Source organism: Melospiza melodia, chromosome 5, assembly GCF_035770615.1.
Source record: "Melospiza melodia melodia isolate bMelMel2 chromosome 5, bMelMel2.pri, whole genome shotgun sequence".
NCBI classification, from domain to species: domain Eukaryota; kingdom Metazoa; phylum Chordata; class Aves; order Passeriformes; family Passerellidae; genus Melospiza; species Melospiza melodia.
In genome coordinates, this window is record NC_086198.1 from 6856630 (window position 1) to 6874373 (window position 17744).

General features: G+C 43.2%; 2 protein-coding genes and 1 long non-coding RNA gene across 4 annotated transcripts in view; 1 reads left to right on the top strand and 2 right to left on the bottom strand.

Moving 5' to 3' along the window:
* Positions 1–549: 549 nt before the first annotated feature.
* LOC134418964 (uncharacterized) lies at positions 550–5639 on the bottom strand. Its single transcript, XR_010027903.1, has 3 exons — positions 4609–5639; positions 2478–2674; positions 550–1390 (listed from the first exon to the last, which is right to left on the bottom strand). It is a non-coding gene; the product is annotated as an uncharacterized LOC134418964 (long non-coding RNA).
* A 2911-nt stretch (positions 5640–8550) lies between these two features.
* On the bottom strand, positions 8551–16331 carry SPCS3 (signal peptidase complex subunit 3). Its single transcript, XM_063156178.1, has 5 exons — positions 16132–16331; positions 13573–13648; positions 10969–11043; positions 9435–9550; positions 8551–8991 (listed from the first exon to the last, which is right to left on the bottom strand). Exons 1-5 carry the CDS (start codon positions 16272–16274, stop codon positions 8859–8861), a joined length of 543 nt encoding a protein of 180 aa, XP_063012248.1. The 5' UTR covers positions 16275–16331; the 3' UTR covers positions 8551–8858.
* Positions 16075–17744, top strand: part of ASB5 (ankyrin repeat and SOCS box containing 5) — a 40480-nt gene continuing 38810 nt past the window's right edge. Inside the window, exon 1 of one of the 2 annotated variants that reach the window (XM_063156176.1) lies at positions 16075–16206. The gene's annotated coding sequence lies outside the window, so the exon portion shown is untranslated. The remainder of the gene's footprint in view (positions 16207–17744) is intronic. The other variant, XM_063156175.1, reaches the window with a different exon arrangement.

The following is a 17744-nucleotide window of genomic DNA, read 5'->3' on the forward strand; positions in this document are numbered from 1 at the left end:
GGGGTTGCATTAGATGGCCTTTAAATGTCCTTTCCAACCAAGCTGTTCTATGACCATTGTTAATACTGAATACTCGTTTCCATCTGTGCATCTTCAGCTCATTATCTTCAATAACATTGAGAAAATGGTCTGAGGGAAGTGTTGGAGGGCACCAGAAAAAGATCCAGAAATGATTTGGCTTGTTCAAGCTAATTCTTGGATTTTTTTTTTTTTGTTTAATAAAAAGATGCCTGATGTAACTACTGCAATATGAACATTTACCCATGTGTGTAGAATGAGACTTTTCAGGCTAAACAATATCTGTCTGCTGCTTTTGAACGAACAGTTTAAAATTTTATAATTTTTAACTGTTTTAATGAAAAAAAAATTCCAAAATAAAGCAGCCAAATAAACCAGAAAAACTTTTTTTGAAGTCTTGACAGTTATTCTGTATGGATTTTCTAACACAAATTTGGAGCAAGATTGCTTCTCCAGTACCTGAGTTTTCAGCTTAAATAGCTTTCATTTTGCAGAACTGATCTGTAAAACCTACCATCTCGAAGCAATTTTCAGAACATTTTCAACAGTTGGAATCCAAAAATTATGCAGGAACTCTATTTAAATCTTGCCAGTAAACAATATAATAGCTAGGTTTAATGTCATTGTTCATAAGAAATATATAAAATAATTAACAACTGATAGAAATAATTTTTCTTAATGTCTATTTTCAATAACTGTAGAGCCACCCATAAATAAGACTGCCTGCTCAGGGGAGCAGAGCTCTAAACACAGATTTGTCAAAGCTATTTTGCCCCTCCTGCATAGAGCTGTCAGTGTAGTGCTGCATGTTTTCGATGGCAAATGGAAATGCAGGCTACTTTAAAAATTTCCTTTTTCCAGTCCTTACACAAGAACTCCTGTATCCAGAACCTCACTTAAAAATTACTATCTGAAATGTATCTTTAGCATTTCAGTTCAGCCTCTCTCCATTGAGTAAATCACTTGCCAAATACAAACCAACCCATCCAGAAAGTCAGCTTCACTCAAAAAACAATTTACACAGAGTTAATAATACAAGGAAATAAAACAACACACCATATACCACCAATGAATATAATAGTGAAGGAAAAAAAAAACACTACATTTTTTTCTTTTTGTTTTTTAAACTAACTTCTTTTATTAGCTAGAACAAAAGCTTTTGCCAGGACTGTAACAACAACAACAACTTCTTTTTCTTCTTCTCCTTCTAAAATGTCCCTTCTCACTCCCAAATTCCTTTCAACTCCTGAGTTTACATCCAAGCAAAAAGAAAAATTTGTGCACTCGTGCGTTCGCTGCTCCTGTCAGATTCTCTGTTTCCCTCCACATCTTCTTACACTTTCAGTCCTCACGCTGTCCCGCCATGATGAGTCTGACAGAAGAATTGGCACAAGTTAACAGAGCATTTCCCTCCCTCCCTCTGGTTTCCTCAGCGCATTTCAATCCATCCCAGGCCTGCAACGATGCACCCTCACCCCAAAGCTCACAGCAAGCATGCAGCAGCTCAGGCTCACTTGGCTCCAGGGCTCTGTGCCTTGGATAGCCGAGGAAACTTCTGATGAGCCTCCGTTCCAATAAACTGGAATGCAAACTCACCTCCATCTCAGAGCCTCAGTGACCTCGCCCAGCCCCTTCATGACTTGCAGGCACAAGGATGCAAAGCAGGTTTTTGTCTTTTCTCTTGAGTGCCAACAGGTCAAATATGTAGGCTTTGACATAACTAATTACCCTCTCTTTGAACTCTCCCAAGGACACTTTTAAAGAAAAGACAGAAGATTGCTGGTACATCCATGTGGGATCAGGAGGAAAGCAGCAAGGATCCGAGGCCAGCGGCGTGGCCGGGCAGTGTCACGTCCCTGCCACCCTGTGACAAGGCACACGGCTGCAGAGCCCCAGAGCCTGTAGGCCCTGCAGCTGCCACACGGATGGACCTGGTTCCCTCCCCGGGTGCCCAGAGGGAAACCTGAGGGCAGGCGTCCACCCCGAGGGTGCACCCGGAGCCCTGAGCAGGGATGGAGTCGCTGGCTGCTCTCTGGGGACGAGACCCTCCCTGCAGGTGACACTGCCTTTTCCTCTCCCTCCCTGTGGGACAGGGACCTCCAGGCTCTATGACCTTCCGTCAGCATCTAGGTGCTGTGTCAGAGCCAGAGGGGTCGAGGCTTTCCAGAACCATAGCATCCTTTAGGTTGCAAAAGCCACTTAAGGCCATCGAGCCCAGCTGTTGCCCCAGCACTGCCAAGCCCCCACCCAAATCAGGTCCCTAAACACCACATCTTGCCATGCTTTAAATGTCTCCAGCAATGGGGACTGCCCTGGGCAGCCCGCTCCTACGCCTGACCACCCTTTCAGTGAACAAATTGGTCCTCAAAGCCAATCTAAGCCTTCCCTGCTGCAACTTGAGGCCATTTTCTTTTGTCACGTCACTTCTTACTGGAGAGATCTCGGCACTTAAACCTTACCTGCTCCTTCCCTAGGAGGTCTTTGGCTTGCCTGGATGAGAGGAGAAACACTCCCACCACAGGAACGGCAGCTCAGCAGGTCCCACACCGAGGCAGGGGAGCAGCTGTCCTCACCAGAGCTCCGGTGTCAGCTCTCAGAGATCGGCTCTGCTCTGCCTCCCGGGCAGCTCTCTGCTCAGTGCTTCAGAATTGGCTGTCTGAAGGAGGGGGAAAAAACAGGTTAGCCAAGATTTTTATCCAGACTTATCTGATGTCTTTGCCTGCTTTGCCTCTTCCTGACTTCCTCCTGCTAAGAAAACAGCTGCCTTTGGACTTCTAGGGGGAACTGCCACGTAATGCTCGAAAAGGAACTACAGAAAAGTGCCTCATTTTTAAAGACTCAGCCAAGAAGACAGATAACTGCAGCTTCTCCATCCCCACTGCCTGCAGAGATGCCAGGCACCAGGCCAGCTCTGCTGCTGCTTCAAGTTGTTCCCAACTCTGCTGCAAGAACTGAAGGCTGCTTTGGCGTGCCATTGCTCCGCTTCTCCCTAAAAAGATCTTTCAGTGCTGTTACCCCTCCACAGGAAGGGCCTTTCTGTCTCACACACTCGGTGACACGAGGCTGCGCGAAGCTGCAGCAGCCTCTGCTCCAGGTGGGAAGGGCTTTCTTCCTCCTCTGGCACCTGGCTGGCACAGGTTGCTCACAGATGCTGGGGCTGCCCCATCCCTGGAAGAGTTCGAAGGCCCATTGGTGCTCTGGGATCAGGCTCAGAGCAACCTGGTCCATGGAACCATGTCCCTGCCCACGGCAGCAGGCTTGGAACGAGGTGATCTTTAGAGCCCCTTCCAACCTGAATTATTCCATGATTCTATGAACTCAAAAAACTCGGGGAAGAAATCTGTAAAGGTCACTAAATACATAAAAGCATATCCCCCTCAGCATAATTTTGAATGAAAAGCATATCTACAAACAGGGAGAAATATCCTACGTATTTGCTCTTGCTACCTTTCAGGCGTAATTTTAGCTATCGCTTCACTTTTTTAAATATTCTCTTTTGAAATAATAAGCAGTGTTCAAATTTTAGCATTTTTACACTATTGCAGAAGCAAAAATCGCTGACAGTCAGGCCGTGTCATTCTTTATGGAGCAGAGCCATCGTGACAGAATTTCTGGGACAGAAGTTTTACAGGACGTCACTCCACAGAGAGCACCAAATTCCATATCAGTTGGCAGTTCTGTACCTCCACATCAGAAAGCTAAACTAGGACAAGACAGCCTCGGGCTTCATGAAGGGCAAGGCAATAAGAGACGCGCCTTAATAAAATCATTACAATTTCCACAGATCTGTCACCTGATCTGTGACAGCACAGCACCCTGGCCAAGAGGAAGGTGAGCCTGCCCAGGACAGGGGTGGAACTAGGTCGTTTTCAGGATCTCTTCCACCCCAAACCATTCTGTGGTGTGATGAAACAGGAGAGTTGTAAGGGAGAAGAAGGATGAATTCCTTTGGAAGGATAATTGTTTGCCTCTCTAGTAGCAGGCTTTGCTGGCAGGATTGTTTTGCTCTTGCATTGACCTTGACTGAAGGTGCTTCACCCTGCAGAGAGCGCTAACAGCCTGCTGCACACGCTGTTCTTGGGCAGGCTGCACGGAGCTCGAGGGCAAAGAGCCCCCAGCAGTTCCGTGACAGGAGCAGATGCTCCTCCCCACGTTTGGAAATATCCATTAGGGATTTTTCCAGCAGATGGCAACAGCAGACTGGTGTGTACTGCAAGGGCAGACTCTGCAGGCTGCCTGAAACCTGCCTGGCCTCCACCCAAAGCACCTCTCGGGTCTGCTTCTCCCGCTCCTGGTATTGAGCCTAGCTGGCACCCCAGCGCATGGTTACTGGAATACAGAATAAATCAGTGCTGCAGTGAACTGCACTACAAGCTCTGCAGCTCTCGCTGTGTGTGCAGGGCTTAAAACACGCCTGGTGCATTTGAAACAGATGAAAATTATGGCTCCCCCTGAATAAACATGATTTCTCTCCGAGATATCATTTTGAAAAATAATACTTCAAGGGGTGATCAGAATGGGAGCACAGACAAACGCAAAGAATAAAAACTACAGCGTTTGATGCTTTATCAAAAGGTGTGTCTGCCCTACCGTGTCGGGAAGCTGGACTGCTGGACCCAACTTTGCAGCACATTCTTGTCATTGCTTGTGAGCCACCTTCACCAGCTGCTCTCGTGGCATTTGCCGTGCCATTTGCAAATTACAATACGAGCGAACCTGGAAGACAAAGCACAAGATAAATTTACAGCTGGACAGTCAAATCTTTTTCTCCAAAATGCAATCAATGTACAGCTTTCCCCTTAAGCTGAAGTACAGGCCAAATTCATAGAATCATTCGGGTCAGAAAAGCCCTTCAGGCAGTGAAAACGAGCATTTAGGTGTGGTGTGAAGCTTGGGGAACCCTGAAGAGGCCGTAAAAGTCAACTGATATTCTGTGGAAATTACAAATAAAAAATGGGAGGAATGAATTTACAATGAATCCAGTGCAGAAACGCCACAAGGGACAGCTTGCAGGGCAGATGCCTGAAAGCCAAAGCTGTGCTTCAGTGGCATCTGAGGTGGCAAGTTTGCAGAGTGCCTGTACACAAGTTTCTTTTCACTGTGAGCAGCGGCTCAGAAGACCTGGCTGTAAAAAACACAGGTTACTGTCCCCAAGCACATGCCAGTGGTCTGGAAAAGGGTGACACTGGTTGACATGACTGTTGTGTTTGCTAAAGGGGAGAGCTCCTCAGTCCTCCTCACTTCACTGATGCTCCATTGGCTATCACCGGCTCTTGGTGTAAACTCCGCTATTTCCGGCCACACTCGGCACTTCGGTGAAACTCGGCTGTTTTCAGCCACAGTCAGCTCTTCGGTGAAACTCGGCTGTTTTCGGCCACAGACAGCTCTTCAGTGAAACTCGGCTGTTTTCGGCCACACTCGGCACTTCGGTGAAACTCGGCTGTTTTCGGCCACACTCGGCTCTTCGGCTCTTCAGAACAATTCGGACAGTCGCGCTTCGCGTCACCTTTTACGACAGTCGCGCTTTACAACACCTTTTACGACAGTTGCGCTTTACGGCCGTCTTTACTACAGTCGCGCTTTACGGCACCTTTTACGACAGTCGCGCTTTACGGCCGCCTTTACGACAGTCGCGCTTTACGGCCGTCTTTACGACAGTCGCGCTTTACGGCACCTTTTACGACAGTCGCGCTTTACGGCCGTCTTTACGACAGTCGCGCTTTACGGCCGTCTTTACGACAGTCGCGCTTTACGGCCGGTTTTACGACAGTCGCGCTTTACGGCCGTCTTTACGACAGTCGCGCGTTACGGCCGTCTTTACGACAGTCGCGCTTTACGGCACCTTTTACGACAGTCGCGCTTTACGGCACCTTTTACGACAGTCGCGCTTTACGGCCGTCTTTACGACAGTCGCGCTTTACGGCCGTCTTTACGACAGTCGCGCTTTTCGGCACCTTTTACGACAGTCGCGCTTTACGGCACCTTTTACGACAGTCGCGCTTTACAGCCGTCTTTACGACAGTCGCGCTTTACGGCACCTTTTACGACAGTCGCGCTTTACGGCCGGTTTTACGACAGTCGCGCTTTACGGCCGTCTTTACGACAGTCGCGCTTTACGGCACCTTTTACGACAGTCGCGCTTTACATATTACTTCATAAACCAGCAATATTTGGTCAGCAACACAGCTAAGAGCACACTCAGCTGCCAGCAGTACTAGTACCTCATGAGATGTGTGAGACAAGAGGAAGCCAATGCCATTAGTTCCCACAAAAGCACATTCTTTTTGTAAATGCTTTGAGAATTGTCACAACAAAATACAGTAGCCATTTGACTTTTGGAAAGGCTTTTTACTTTTTTATAGAGATCAGTTGAGGACTTTGCCTCCTTAAACTCTGAACCAACACCCCGTCTCCGTGGCTCAGGAGCAAAAACCAAGCTATTACAGCATCAAGTGCTCATTTATGCTGGCCTTTTCATCAGGATAAAAACAAGTTCTTCTCTCCAAGAATTTGAACTCCATGATGGTTTCTCCTTCATCCCTCTAAAATGCTTACCTCAAACATAATTTCTGTTCACAGAGAAACACAAGTAAAGCATCAAACATCACATTTGAAAGCTACTGTTTCTGTGTTTTGAAATTCTGCTACTGTCTGCTGGGAGGAATATACCATTTTGTAGGACAGAAAGTAGCTTTCTCCCTGATGCTCTCTGACAGCAGATCCTTGTCTCTGTAGTTAAAGCTTCTCTTTAATAGGCAGACATTATATTCAGTGGAAGAGTACTGCCAAAGGAATGCAGGGAAGTGGTTGAATGCCAAGCCACAAGAAATGCTTCAGTAAACAACTCAATAATATAATTTAAGAAAAAACCAACCACTTATTTGGCAATTAGCAAAACAAATCTACAACTCTGCCCAATTATCTCTAAAAATATTTTGTTTTCCTTCTCTATGACAGTTTCAAGTTCTCTGTAACAGTTTTTAGAGCCATATATACAGTTGATATCAAAGCACAGCAAAAATCATGTGTTTCAACGTGCTGATTATACTACTCTGTGGAAAACAGCACAACTTCAGAGAACTGAAATTCATGCAAATATGCTGGATACAAATGACAAATTCTCCTACAACATTTATGTAAAATTTTTTTTTTTTAGTTTTTTTCACTTAAAATTTTGTTTGTACAGACAAAGCACCTTTTGGGAATTTTTTTCAAGACTTTTTTTGATTAATATATCAACATGAAGAATGTATTCAATAGTCACTTAGGAAAAACTCACAAATATTAAAGATCCGTTTTTAAAAGCAAGTTAGTTCCTTCAAAATCTATCAGCTCTTAGGTGAACTCAAAACAAAGGGACATACTCTGCTCCGATCTTTTGCATCTCTTTTTTAATAAGGGTTTTCACAATGCAGTTCTCATCATTTTTCCTATTACTTTTTTTCTGATTTACAGCATTAAAACCTGAGTTTTAGTTTCCTCTTTTTCCAAGTGTCCAGTACATCTAGAACATTCCGTCTGGCAATGAATTCCCTTTGTCATGCTTTGTGTGAAGATACACATGTAAATCAGGCATTGTGCCAGGAGGGTGACAGCAGATAGAGGGGGTGCTCCATCTCCTGGCTGTCCCCTGGATGGCCTGAACGCACCAGGCAATCACTGCAAGCCACTGCTGTTGCCTAGAGGCATCCTGGTACCCTGCTCCTTCCCTCCTCCCAACCCCGACAGCACTGCCAGCTGTGGCTGAGGGGAGGAGCACACACAGGGCGATGTGCAGCCACAGGGAGGCTGCTTCTTCTGCAGAGGTTTTGCCTGAAGCTGCTGCATGCTGCTTGCTGCCTTTCCTGGCTCATGCAACTCAGCAAGCCTTGCAGGTAGACCCACTGACAATCAGGCTGGGAAATCTGCCTCAATTACTCTATCTTACCATGGGGAAATCCTCTGCTTTGGAAAGGTTTGCCCAGACTGTTTAGGGAACATCTAGCCTATCCCTTGCTGTGGAAGATCCCCTCTGATATCAGTTGTCTCAGCCCCTTCTGGGACAAGCACGTTCATTCTTCCTTGATGAACAGATCCCAGTAAAAATCTAGAGATTCCATTTCAGAAAGCCTTTCTCTACCTAAAGCTTTTACATTTCTTACTGACTTAGCCTCATGTCTTATGCTTAAAGAAATGACTCAGTATATACTGAGTGGATTTCTTTTTATTCTTCCAGTTTGCTGCGTTGCAAGCAGTTATTAAAATGATTTGTAACACAGAACTGAATGTGGGCTTCATCAGTGGCACTCAAGACTTGAGGCTGACTGACAGATAATGAACTACTAGTTTTCCAAGTAGCTGCTGACAGTCCTAGAAAGGACCAAGTTTAGCCTACTGTAACATACTGCACATGGATTTAAAAAAATGCCCTAAAATGGAACAGCCATTTCCTTCAGGCACTTCCAGAAACCAACTCCAGAAAGTATATTTGAGTTCTACACAAAATAAATAATAATCACAGTACTTAAAAAGCCCAAACACAGGAAGACTATCTTCTGGTTTAAAAATATTTATTTAAAAGAAAAGGAGATCTATACTTAAATGGCCAGGAAAAAAAAATCTTCAGTTCTCCCCCTCAAAACCGTTACTCTGCAATTTAGCTTTCCCCTAAGTTTCAGCTTCAATGTTTTATTAAAAAAAAAAAACACCTGAATTTTCATTTTCTTTTCCTATGCTACTATCCTGAGGAAATTAAGCTCCATTCAGTGAAAAGTTGCATGGGATGCAAGAAGAAACTGCAATAAAATGTATCCACAATATACAAGTATAAAAATATTTTGCTTATGATTCAGTACTATAATTTAATAACTTTTTGTTGTTTCATAGGTATCTGGGAAAGGTACAGACACATGTCCTGATCCTGTTACAAGAGGTAGAATGCCAGCATTTGGTACAACATTCCAGGAGAGAGTCAAGGTGATATTCCTGTTTCCCCTGCAAAAGCAACAAAGACTATCAGCACAAACACTCAAGTTAAGTGATTTAATTAACAGTTACTAGTATTAAATAAATTAGGATACAGATTGTTTATCTGGTCCAGAAACAACAAGCTGTTTAATTTTAGGTAGTTACTGCCTACTTTTTTTTACTTGACTCCTTTGGAGTTAGGTGGATTACAAAACCAATTTTACACAGACTGAAGGCAGAAACCCAGAAGCCTGTTGCTCATAATAGCAGTGCATCTTCCAGTCTACAGAATACATAGGGTATCTGTACCCCAAGGCCATCTGCTACCAATCAAAGGTGCAATAGAGATGACAGAGTATCACATAGAGTACAGGCAACTTACTACACCAATGAACACATGTATTAAATGCAACGTATGTAAGTAAATCAAGATACCATGAATACTACTAATAAAACAAATATTTACTTACTTGAGACCATTTCCATCATCAAAGAAAAAGTACTTTGACTTCATGTCTTTTAAGGACAGCCTTGGGTTATCTCCTCTCAACATGATCTTGTCCCAAAGGACCACCTGATTTAGGGCCTAAAATCACAATTGTAATTAAGTCAGCAAGGTATCTTACCAGATCACATTCAGACACTGGACCTTCATTGCACTATTCCTCTAAAAACCCCTTTTGCAAGTACATGCTTGCAATCCCTAGCTAATTTAACAAAGTAACACTTCACAGTGGGGTAATGTAATGCTACTACGAAACAACAAGGAACATTTTAAAACACAAGAAAGACATTTAAAAAGAAGTCATATGCTTTAGAAGAATTACAAAGCATAAAGGGGTTTCCTTCTGAGTTGCAAAGGTAAGTCACTTTCAAAGCAGAATTTAGACTTTGTTTCAAATAAAGGACCTAAACTGAGTTAGCATGACTCTGCTTATGTCCATAACATTTTTCCAACTTTAATGGAAATCTCTATTTGAATTGCAAGCATAACCCCAAAAAATTTATTAACAGATGAAAAAGTGAGATCCCAAGTTCTTACATTACAGGAATTTACACTCTGAAGTGTAAATTCTTTACACTCTAAAGTGTAAAGTTGTCTCAAGTAGATGCTACACAGTCTTGTTTAGTAATTTACAGAACAATTTAGAAAAATACATCTCAGTATTGGTGAGAAGTGTTGAGTTACATAAAAGAAAAATCTAAAATATGGAACAATACAGTAAAATCACTGTACAATCTAGTACAAACATAATATCCACCATCTTGTTTAATATAACTAAGGTACTTTAAAAAAAAAAAAAGTTAAAAAAGAAGGATAGTTTTGTACAGCAAGTTAAGAAAACCCCCAAGTTTCACCATATCCTTGCAATGTGACCACAGCAGCTTTAACTAGAATTCAGTGGTACTATGGCAGCATGCTGTTTCATGAAAGCAATTTTTTAAACAGCTGCTCCACATAGCTTCTATCAGATCAGTAAAAAGGGTTTTCAACTATCCCAAAGGGAAGGCTCAGTAGCAACCAATTTAAAGGAACGAGGCAAATTATTTTGAGAAGTATGACAAGGTAATGTAAATGAATTACGGGGCTACAGTAACTGGTAGGGCCAACTGTGATCCATGAACAAAACACACACCACATCAGGCCAGCCCAGAAGCCACTCCCTCCTGTTTCTAACAGCAGTCAACTGCAGAAATTTAGGAAAAAAGTAAAATGGACAGAAAAGGTGAAAAAACTCATTTACAGTATACTATTGCAAGTATACTGCAACACAAGGCATATGCCATTTTTCTCCCATTCTACTGGGCATATATCAAGTTAGGTTTTATGGAGGTGAGCTTCCCAGCCTACGGTTTAACTGTCAAGAAAATAATCATGAAGGCCAGTGCAGGCTAGTAGGAAATACTGGTGGCCTTAACTCTTCTCAGCAGAACTAGAGAATGTTTAAAAATAGCTGCAGTACTAAAATGAGTAATTGCTTCAAACCTCTTTTTAATACTTACATTGTTTTTTGTTGAATATTCTGCAGACAAATATAGAAACAACTGTTTAACATTCCAATCAAATATACTCTGCAGATGTACGCAAGTTAAGAAAAATACCACAGTACTTACATAACCTTGTTTTATTTTTACTAGATCTAAGTAGTCTATAATCATTACAGTGAGCTCTTACCTTTCAACATACCTCATATTACTCATAAATCAGAGCACTGCCAGCAGTTTGAACACAAGTTTTAGTCATAATAAAGTGACAGGTTTTCAGGTGGGTATTTCTTTTTACTACTTATGAAATCTAGCAGATATTTCTCCTCCAATAATTTAAGAGTTCTATATTTGACACTGCAAGCTAGTAACCACAATCCTCTGCTAGACAACCTATTATAAAACCTTAAACATAAAAGTCACAACAGAATTCTTCCACAAATATCCCCAAGGCAATTTTTATAGTATCAGAGAACCCTTGCATCCGAATACAATAGCGTTAAACAATATATAAATACAAAATTGGTGAAGACTAAGGAATTCAAAGAGCCTTTAATGCCCATGTTAGAGAAATTAGAATATGGGAAGTATTTCATATTGGAAGGGACCCCAAAAATTAGCAAATTTGATTCTCTACTGACAACAAAGAAAGCTCATTAGACTGGAACAAAAAACTCTGATCAGATTTTTAATCAGCAGTAAAGAACTGATGACTGCCATTTGAGACAGTATAATAATGCTGGGAATCTAAATAGTTGTCTGTTTATTTAACAATAATGCGTGACTGCTAAGGAAAACACTTTTTAGTTCACAATAGAGATTAGCTGTAATCTTTTATTTCCTAGTCCTCTTTTCTATTCTATTTGCCATTATCTCAAAAGAATAAACAGATTCCCTAACCAGCCTCAAAATCTGTTTCTCCTTCTTCCACTCATCCCAAGACACACATGTTTTTCAGCTACTAATTGAAAGGGCAAGAAAGGAAAGAATTAAATATTTAACTCCTGTCACTGCAAGAATAGGTAGAAATATTTTACTTGAGGATTTTTTTGTCACCTGGCTCAAAATATCAAACAAGATTTTGAAGATCTCCTTGACAGGATTTCTTATCACTTGCAAAAGTTAACAATGAATTAAATAAGCTTAAAGGAGACTGTCAAAATTCTATGCTCCCTTTCCTTTGCCTAGTTCCTTTTTCTAACTGCCATTTTATTTAACTTCTCCCAGGACTAACAACTTCTTTCTGGTAGTTAAGACAGTCCATGTACCTGTACCTCTCCACAAATTTTGAACAAAAAACCCTACCAGACTTCAACACCTCTACGTATTGCAAGCTTTGTTTATGCCAGGCATGAGAGATTCAGTCAGAATATTTTTTTTTTTAAAAGGCTGTTACTAGTAGCAGTCATTCAAACATGGAATCCTTATGCTCACATATTGCAGACTAATCCTTTTATAAGAACATTTCTTTTAGTGGTCCTGTCCTGCTTTGCTCTGCTTCTCTCTATACACAATGTGTACAGGTCTGTGCATCTAATTTAGAATTCAGTCTCTGTTTTTAATATGTATAAGCTTTTCAGAGGTAAAACTCAGGAACTTACTTCTCCTGTTTCCAGTTGATAAAAAAAAAAAAAATCCTCTTATTCCTGTGCAAACAGGCCTGCAAAAATCTGATTAGCCTGTTTATCCAGCATTTGTATCAGGAGTTGTATTTTGTGTGGTCTGCTCACACAAGACAGTGTTCTTCAAAAGGGCGAAACCAAAGCAGAGAGGTGATCAGTGCCTTGCCTAACAGACAAAAACCAGCAGACAGGGAAAAATCCCAGGATTCTCAGACCAGCTGCAAAACATGGTTTAGTGTAACCACCTGAACATGCCACCTATTATTTGGTACTGACTTCTGAAGAAAAACTCTTTCAAGAGCCTAAATGCAGACTAGCAGGGAAGCAAAGAAATACAAAAAAAAAAAAAAAACAAACCTGCAAAACTGCAACAGCAATTGAGAAAGAGACCAAAAAACAATGTGATACATCTTTCAGTAAATTGTATGCTTCCCAATGAATTTCATACTATTCAATGCTAAAGATTAGAGTGTTTAACATCTAAGCAAGTAAACTATTACAATGTCTTTTTTATTTTTAGAAAATGATGGGTACTTCTATGCAACTATTATACAGTCAGGACTTAGAAATCCTCACAACAAATTGAGTTTGAAAGGTGCAGTTCCTACATCAGGTGTGACATTCAAAACAATATTCTATATAAACCCTACCATTAATCCACTTCTCAAACCACGGATACAAACTTCACTTAAAAGTAATAATGTCTAGATGTTAAACTGCATTCCTCATTATTAGATACAGTGCACTTAACAAAAGAGCCTGATTTCAAAAAAAGGCATTAAACAACTTGTCAACTACTAGAGACCAAAGAGCTGGTTTAAGTTCTATTTCACTGCCATAGCTATGCAAAATACTATTTTTAGCTGCTTTAAATTTTTATTTTTAGACAAATTGCTAGTTTTCCCCGTGTCCTGAATATCTGAAGATTATAAGGTAACAAAAATAGCATCTAAGTGTTCTCATTCCAAAAATTCTGCAAACCATATTTTCCATTAAGGATATCTGCAGTAATGTCAAATGTGACGAATCCCAGATCACTTCTTTCTCTAGGTCCAGTGAAATCTTCTACATTTTTTCTAGGAGAAAACAAAACACAACACAAGATTATCCTCTCTCATTATTTATATCTTACACATTACAAAAATTATGGTTTTTATTAGATATTTCCCACATCCATTTTCTGTATTTTGCTTGATATACTTCTGGCTAAAATGCAATCAACATTACAAACTAACACCCACCTTCCAGAAATTACGGTGTCCCAGTTTTAAATGTCAGGCCTTGACACCACAGTGTCTAAGACATATAAGTAGCCTATTGACTTTTTCCTGTTAACAAAAATCTGTATATAAGCTGGACTACATTTCACTTTAGTAAAATATGTTTTAGCATCTCCATATAAGTAAAACTGATTAGGACAACATCAGCATAGCAGTCTGCTGGCAAGCACATTCAATATTATTTCTCAACTGTCCTTGAAGAAACAAAAAAAACCAAAGCCTCTCATGAGGCTTTGACCATTCCAACACAACAGTTTACATGCATTGTTCACACAAGTCTCAAGATTTATTCCTGTGATGTATTTAAGTAACAGCATGAAGAAAATAGTTATTTTTATCTACATTCTGGAAAATGGTATCATTTTGGAAGGCTTTATTATAAGCGTCCATTTGGAAAACTACCTCATGTTGGCACACTAAAACACAATGGAAAGAGTAACTGGAAAATAACAGACACACAGCAGATATTGCCATATGTATTCATAAAGCTTATCAGTTTACCAAACTTACCATCTACAAAGAGGAATACCACAGGCAATTAGCTTGGCCATCAACTATGAACCTCAACTCTTCATTGAACAATTTTTTTTATGTATTATGAACTTCATAGCTATATTTATTCCAGTTCAGAAATTAGTAAATTAAAATATTATTTCATTAAAACCAGGTTTAGTAATCTCAAATTAAAAAAAAAAAAAGTTTACAAGTGAAGAAAACACTTTTGGAGATAGCAGATAAGAAAAACACCACTAAATCTTCACAACTTAAGCCTTGTTATGAATTTTCATCTCTTTGCAAAAAGCAGTATATTTTAAAGTAGAAAACCTTATCAAGCACTTGACTTCCTCTCTGAACCATTGTCAGTCAGATGGAATAGCAGGCCTGAGCTTGGGGACTCCAGAACTTCTCAGACATTCAAGAGAAGCAGATTAGGTGTAGCACCTCCCAGTAACATCAGATCTGCGTGCATCACACAAGGGACTGGCAACACACATTTCACCCAAACCAGGCATTTGTATGCTGCCCTATATATGCCCTGAGCTCACCATAACAGTCGGGAAGACATGCTTTTATGTCAAGTTTGTGCTTTTGCAATCCTCAGTGTAGCATGAATACAGGTTCTTGGTTTTTTTCCTGTGGTATTAAAGCAGTCTGAAAGGTGATGGCAGTCCCTTTATTTGCAATCATGTCTCCTTTCAAGTCCTGCTATTAGGCATCCACAGGTGACACAACTTGGGGTGGTTCCAAAGCTCCACAGAATCATCACCAAATCACAGAATGGCCTGGGTTGGAAGGGACCTTAAAGATCATCAATTTCCAACCTTCCTGACATGGACAGGGACACCTTTCACTAGTCCAAGTAGTGCAGAGCTCCATCCAACCTGGCACTAAGCACTTCCAAAGTGTGCTGCTTTAGCTCCCTAATCTGAGCCAAAACCAACCTAACAAAAAAACATGAGCTGAGTTAAAGCAGGTCAGTTAAATGTCCTATGAGCCAGATTCCCAATGGCCTCTGGTAAAGAACCACGTGGCAAAAACGGGAGCAAAGACCTCCACCCATAGGTGGCTGTAACAGCTGCTCAAATGCTTGTGGAACTACTGCCCTCCACATCACACATAAGTAACTAAATGGAAGTTCTCTGTGAGGAAGTCTCCTTTCAGAGAAAAAACCCCACCCCGAACTAACACCAAAACTGGGAAAAAAGGTTCCCCGGCACAAGTTTGCATCAGCCCATTTTATCTGTGTAGGCAATGCGTTTTGATGTGCTATTGTGTCCTACAATTGGTGCACTTCGCAGAAAAGAAGCCATCCCAATCACTTTGCTACCATAGGACAGAAAGTATGCTAGGTTATCAATGGAGGAACCCAAGAGAGCTACTAATCCAAAGCAAAAGGTACTACAATGGGATAAATGTTCACGGGATAAACTCCACGTTCCTGCAATCCCTGTCTCCCCCCAGCCGCGGGCAGGGCAGCAGCTGGCTCCGCTCCGCTCCCGGGACCGAGGCGGCCGGGCCGCTCCCCGAGCGCCGCCCCGGCTCCCGCCCGGCCGCGCCGTCGTGGGGCTCCCCCATTGGCCCGCCCGGAGCGCAGGAGGCCGAGCCCGAGCGCCGCGCGAGCCGCCGGCCGCCCCTGCCGGCCGCAGCGTCCCCTCACCCGCCCCTGGCTCTCGGCTCCCGAGCCCTTCGCTCCCCAGCGGGCAGCGCCTGCCGCCCAGCCCGGCCCGGCCCGGCCCTGCCCCGCCGCTCCCTTCCTTCCCTCTCCGCGCCGCACTCACAGCGTGACCCGGGAGACGGCGATGCGGACGGGCACGCTGCGCTCCTTGAAGGCGGTGGTGATGAAGCAGCCGAAGGTGAGCGCCGCCATCACGCTCAGCGAGAAGGCGAAGAGCGAGTTGGCCCGGGACAGCACCGTGTTCATCTCCCCGCTGGGCCCGGCCGGGGCTGCGGCCGCTGCTCGGGCGGGGCGGGCGCGCGGACGCGGCAGGAAGCGGGAGGCGGCGGGCAGGGGGGCCGCGCGCGCGACCGCCGGGAGGGGGCGTGGCCTCGCGCCGGCTGGGCGGGCTCCAGGATGGCCACGCCCCCTCGGCAACCCCGCCCCGTTCCGCCAGGAGATGGGCGGCGCCGGCGCCGGAGCGCGACATGGCGGCCGTGACATGGCGGCCGTGGTGGGGCGGGCAGGGGGGTGCTCTGTGGGTTCTCTGTCTGCCTCCCCCTCTGCTCCCAGGGCACTCCCTCTCACAGAGCATCTGTCGCTCTCCTGGATTTTTGCATTCGTGTAGTAAAGCGTAAATGAGTCTTAGGCGGAGGCTTGTATTTTTACTTGATGTCTGTATCTTGCTTTCACTGGTGGTGCTATTTGCCATTTCCTCCCTTGCTTCCTATAGGATGTTCCTATTCATTTGCCCTTTGTTACACACGTGCTCAGTGTGTCAATGTTCTTGCCTAGATATTTCCTTTAGTAGCTGGGCGTGTTCCTGGATCTTCTTCTTTGGCGTGGTGATCCCACACCGTCGGCAGGGTGAGGCAGCCTTTCACCTTACCCCACCAATTTGGTTGAAGTTTCAATTTAAATTGGTACCAGCAAAGATCAGTTTGTGTAGTGAGGTGATTCCTTACGCTTCCTGGGACCCCTCTTTGGTGCCTATTCCTGCTTCCCGGACCTGCAACGTTATCAATGTGAGAGCCCAGGGGGATGAGAACTTTTCAATGCTTTGGTGCCCTTCTTTTCGGTGTTCCCAACCGCTGTATTCGTGTGTATTAACTATACCAGAACGGATAAACCGGGATTTCCGGGGCTGCCAATAGGTGTCAGCAGTGATTCGGTTATGTTTGATTTCCCAGCCCTGAGGTTGCAGCGCTGCAGACACAGGGAGTAGGAGCAGGAGCTCCGAGCCAGGAGTCTGACAGGGTGGGAGCCTCATGGGGACTGAAGGGACAGGGAGAAGAAGGTGGGCACTGCCGGGCCTTTCTGAAATACCTCTGTTCTGTAATGATGGTGCTGTTTCTTTTCCTCCCTGTAGCCAAGAGCCAGGTCTATGAATCAGGGAAATAAACCTTTGCAGATAAAGGTAGGAAATAGAAAAGGAAAAAGACCATACTGAGGCTTTTTGTTTCCTCAGACTGAGTACCTGCAGCACATGTCTGTTTGGCCTGCAGGATGTGAAGGTACCTATGGAGACATTCCTTTGGGAGCCCTGTGTTCCGCTATCTGTGCATTTGCCACATTGAGATCAGTCACAATCCGAAAGAGGGTAGGCTCTTTTCTGGATTGCATTTCCTAATTATTGGCCTTTTTGATATTTCATAAGAGTTTCAGCAGCACAGAGAGCTTCTTGTGTAAAGATTTTTGTTGGCTTGTTATTATTTTATGCTATTCAAAATATTAATT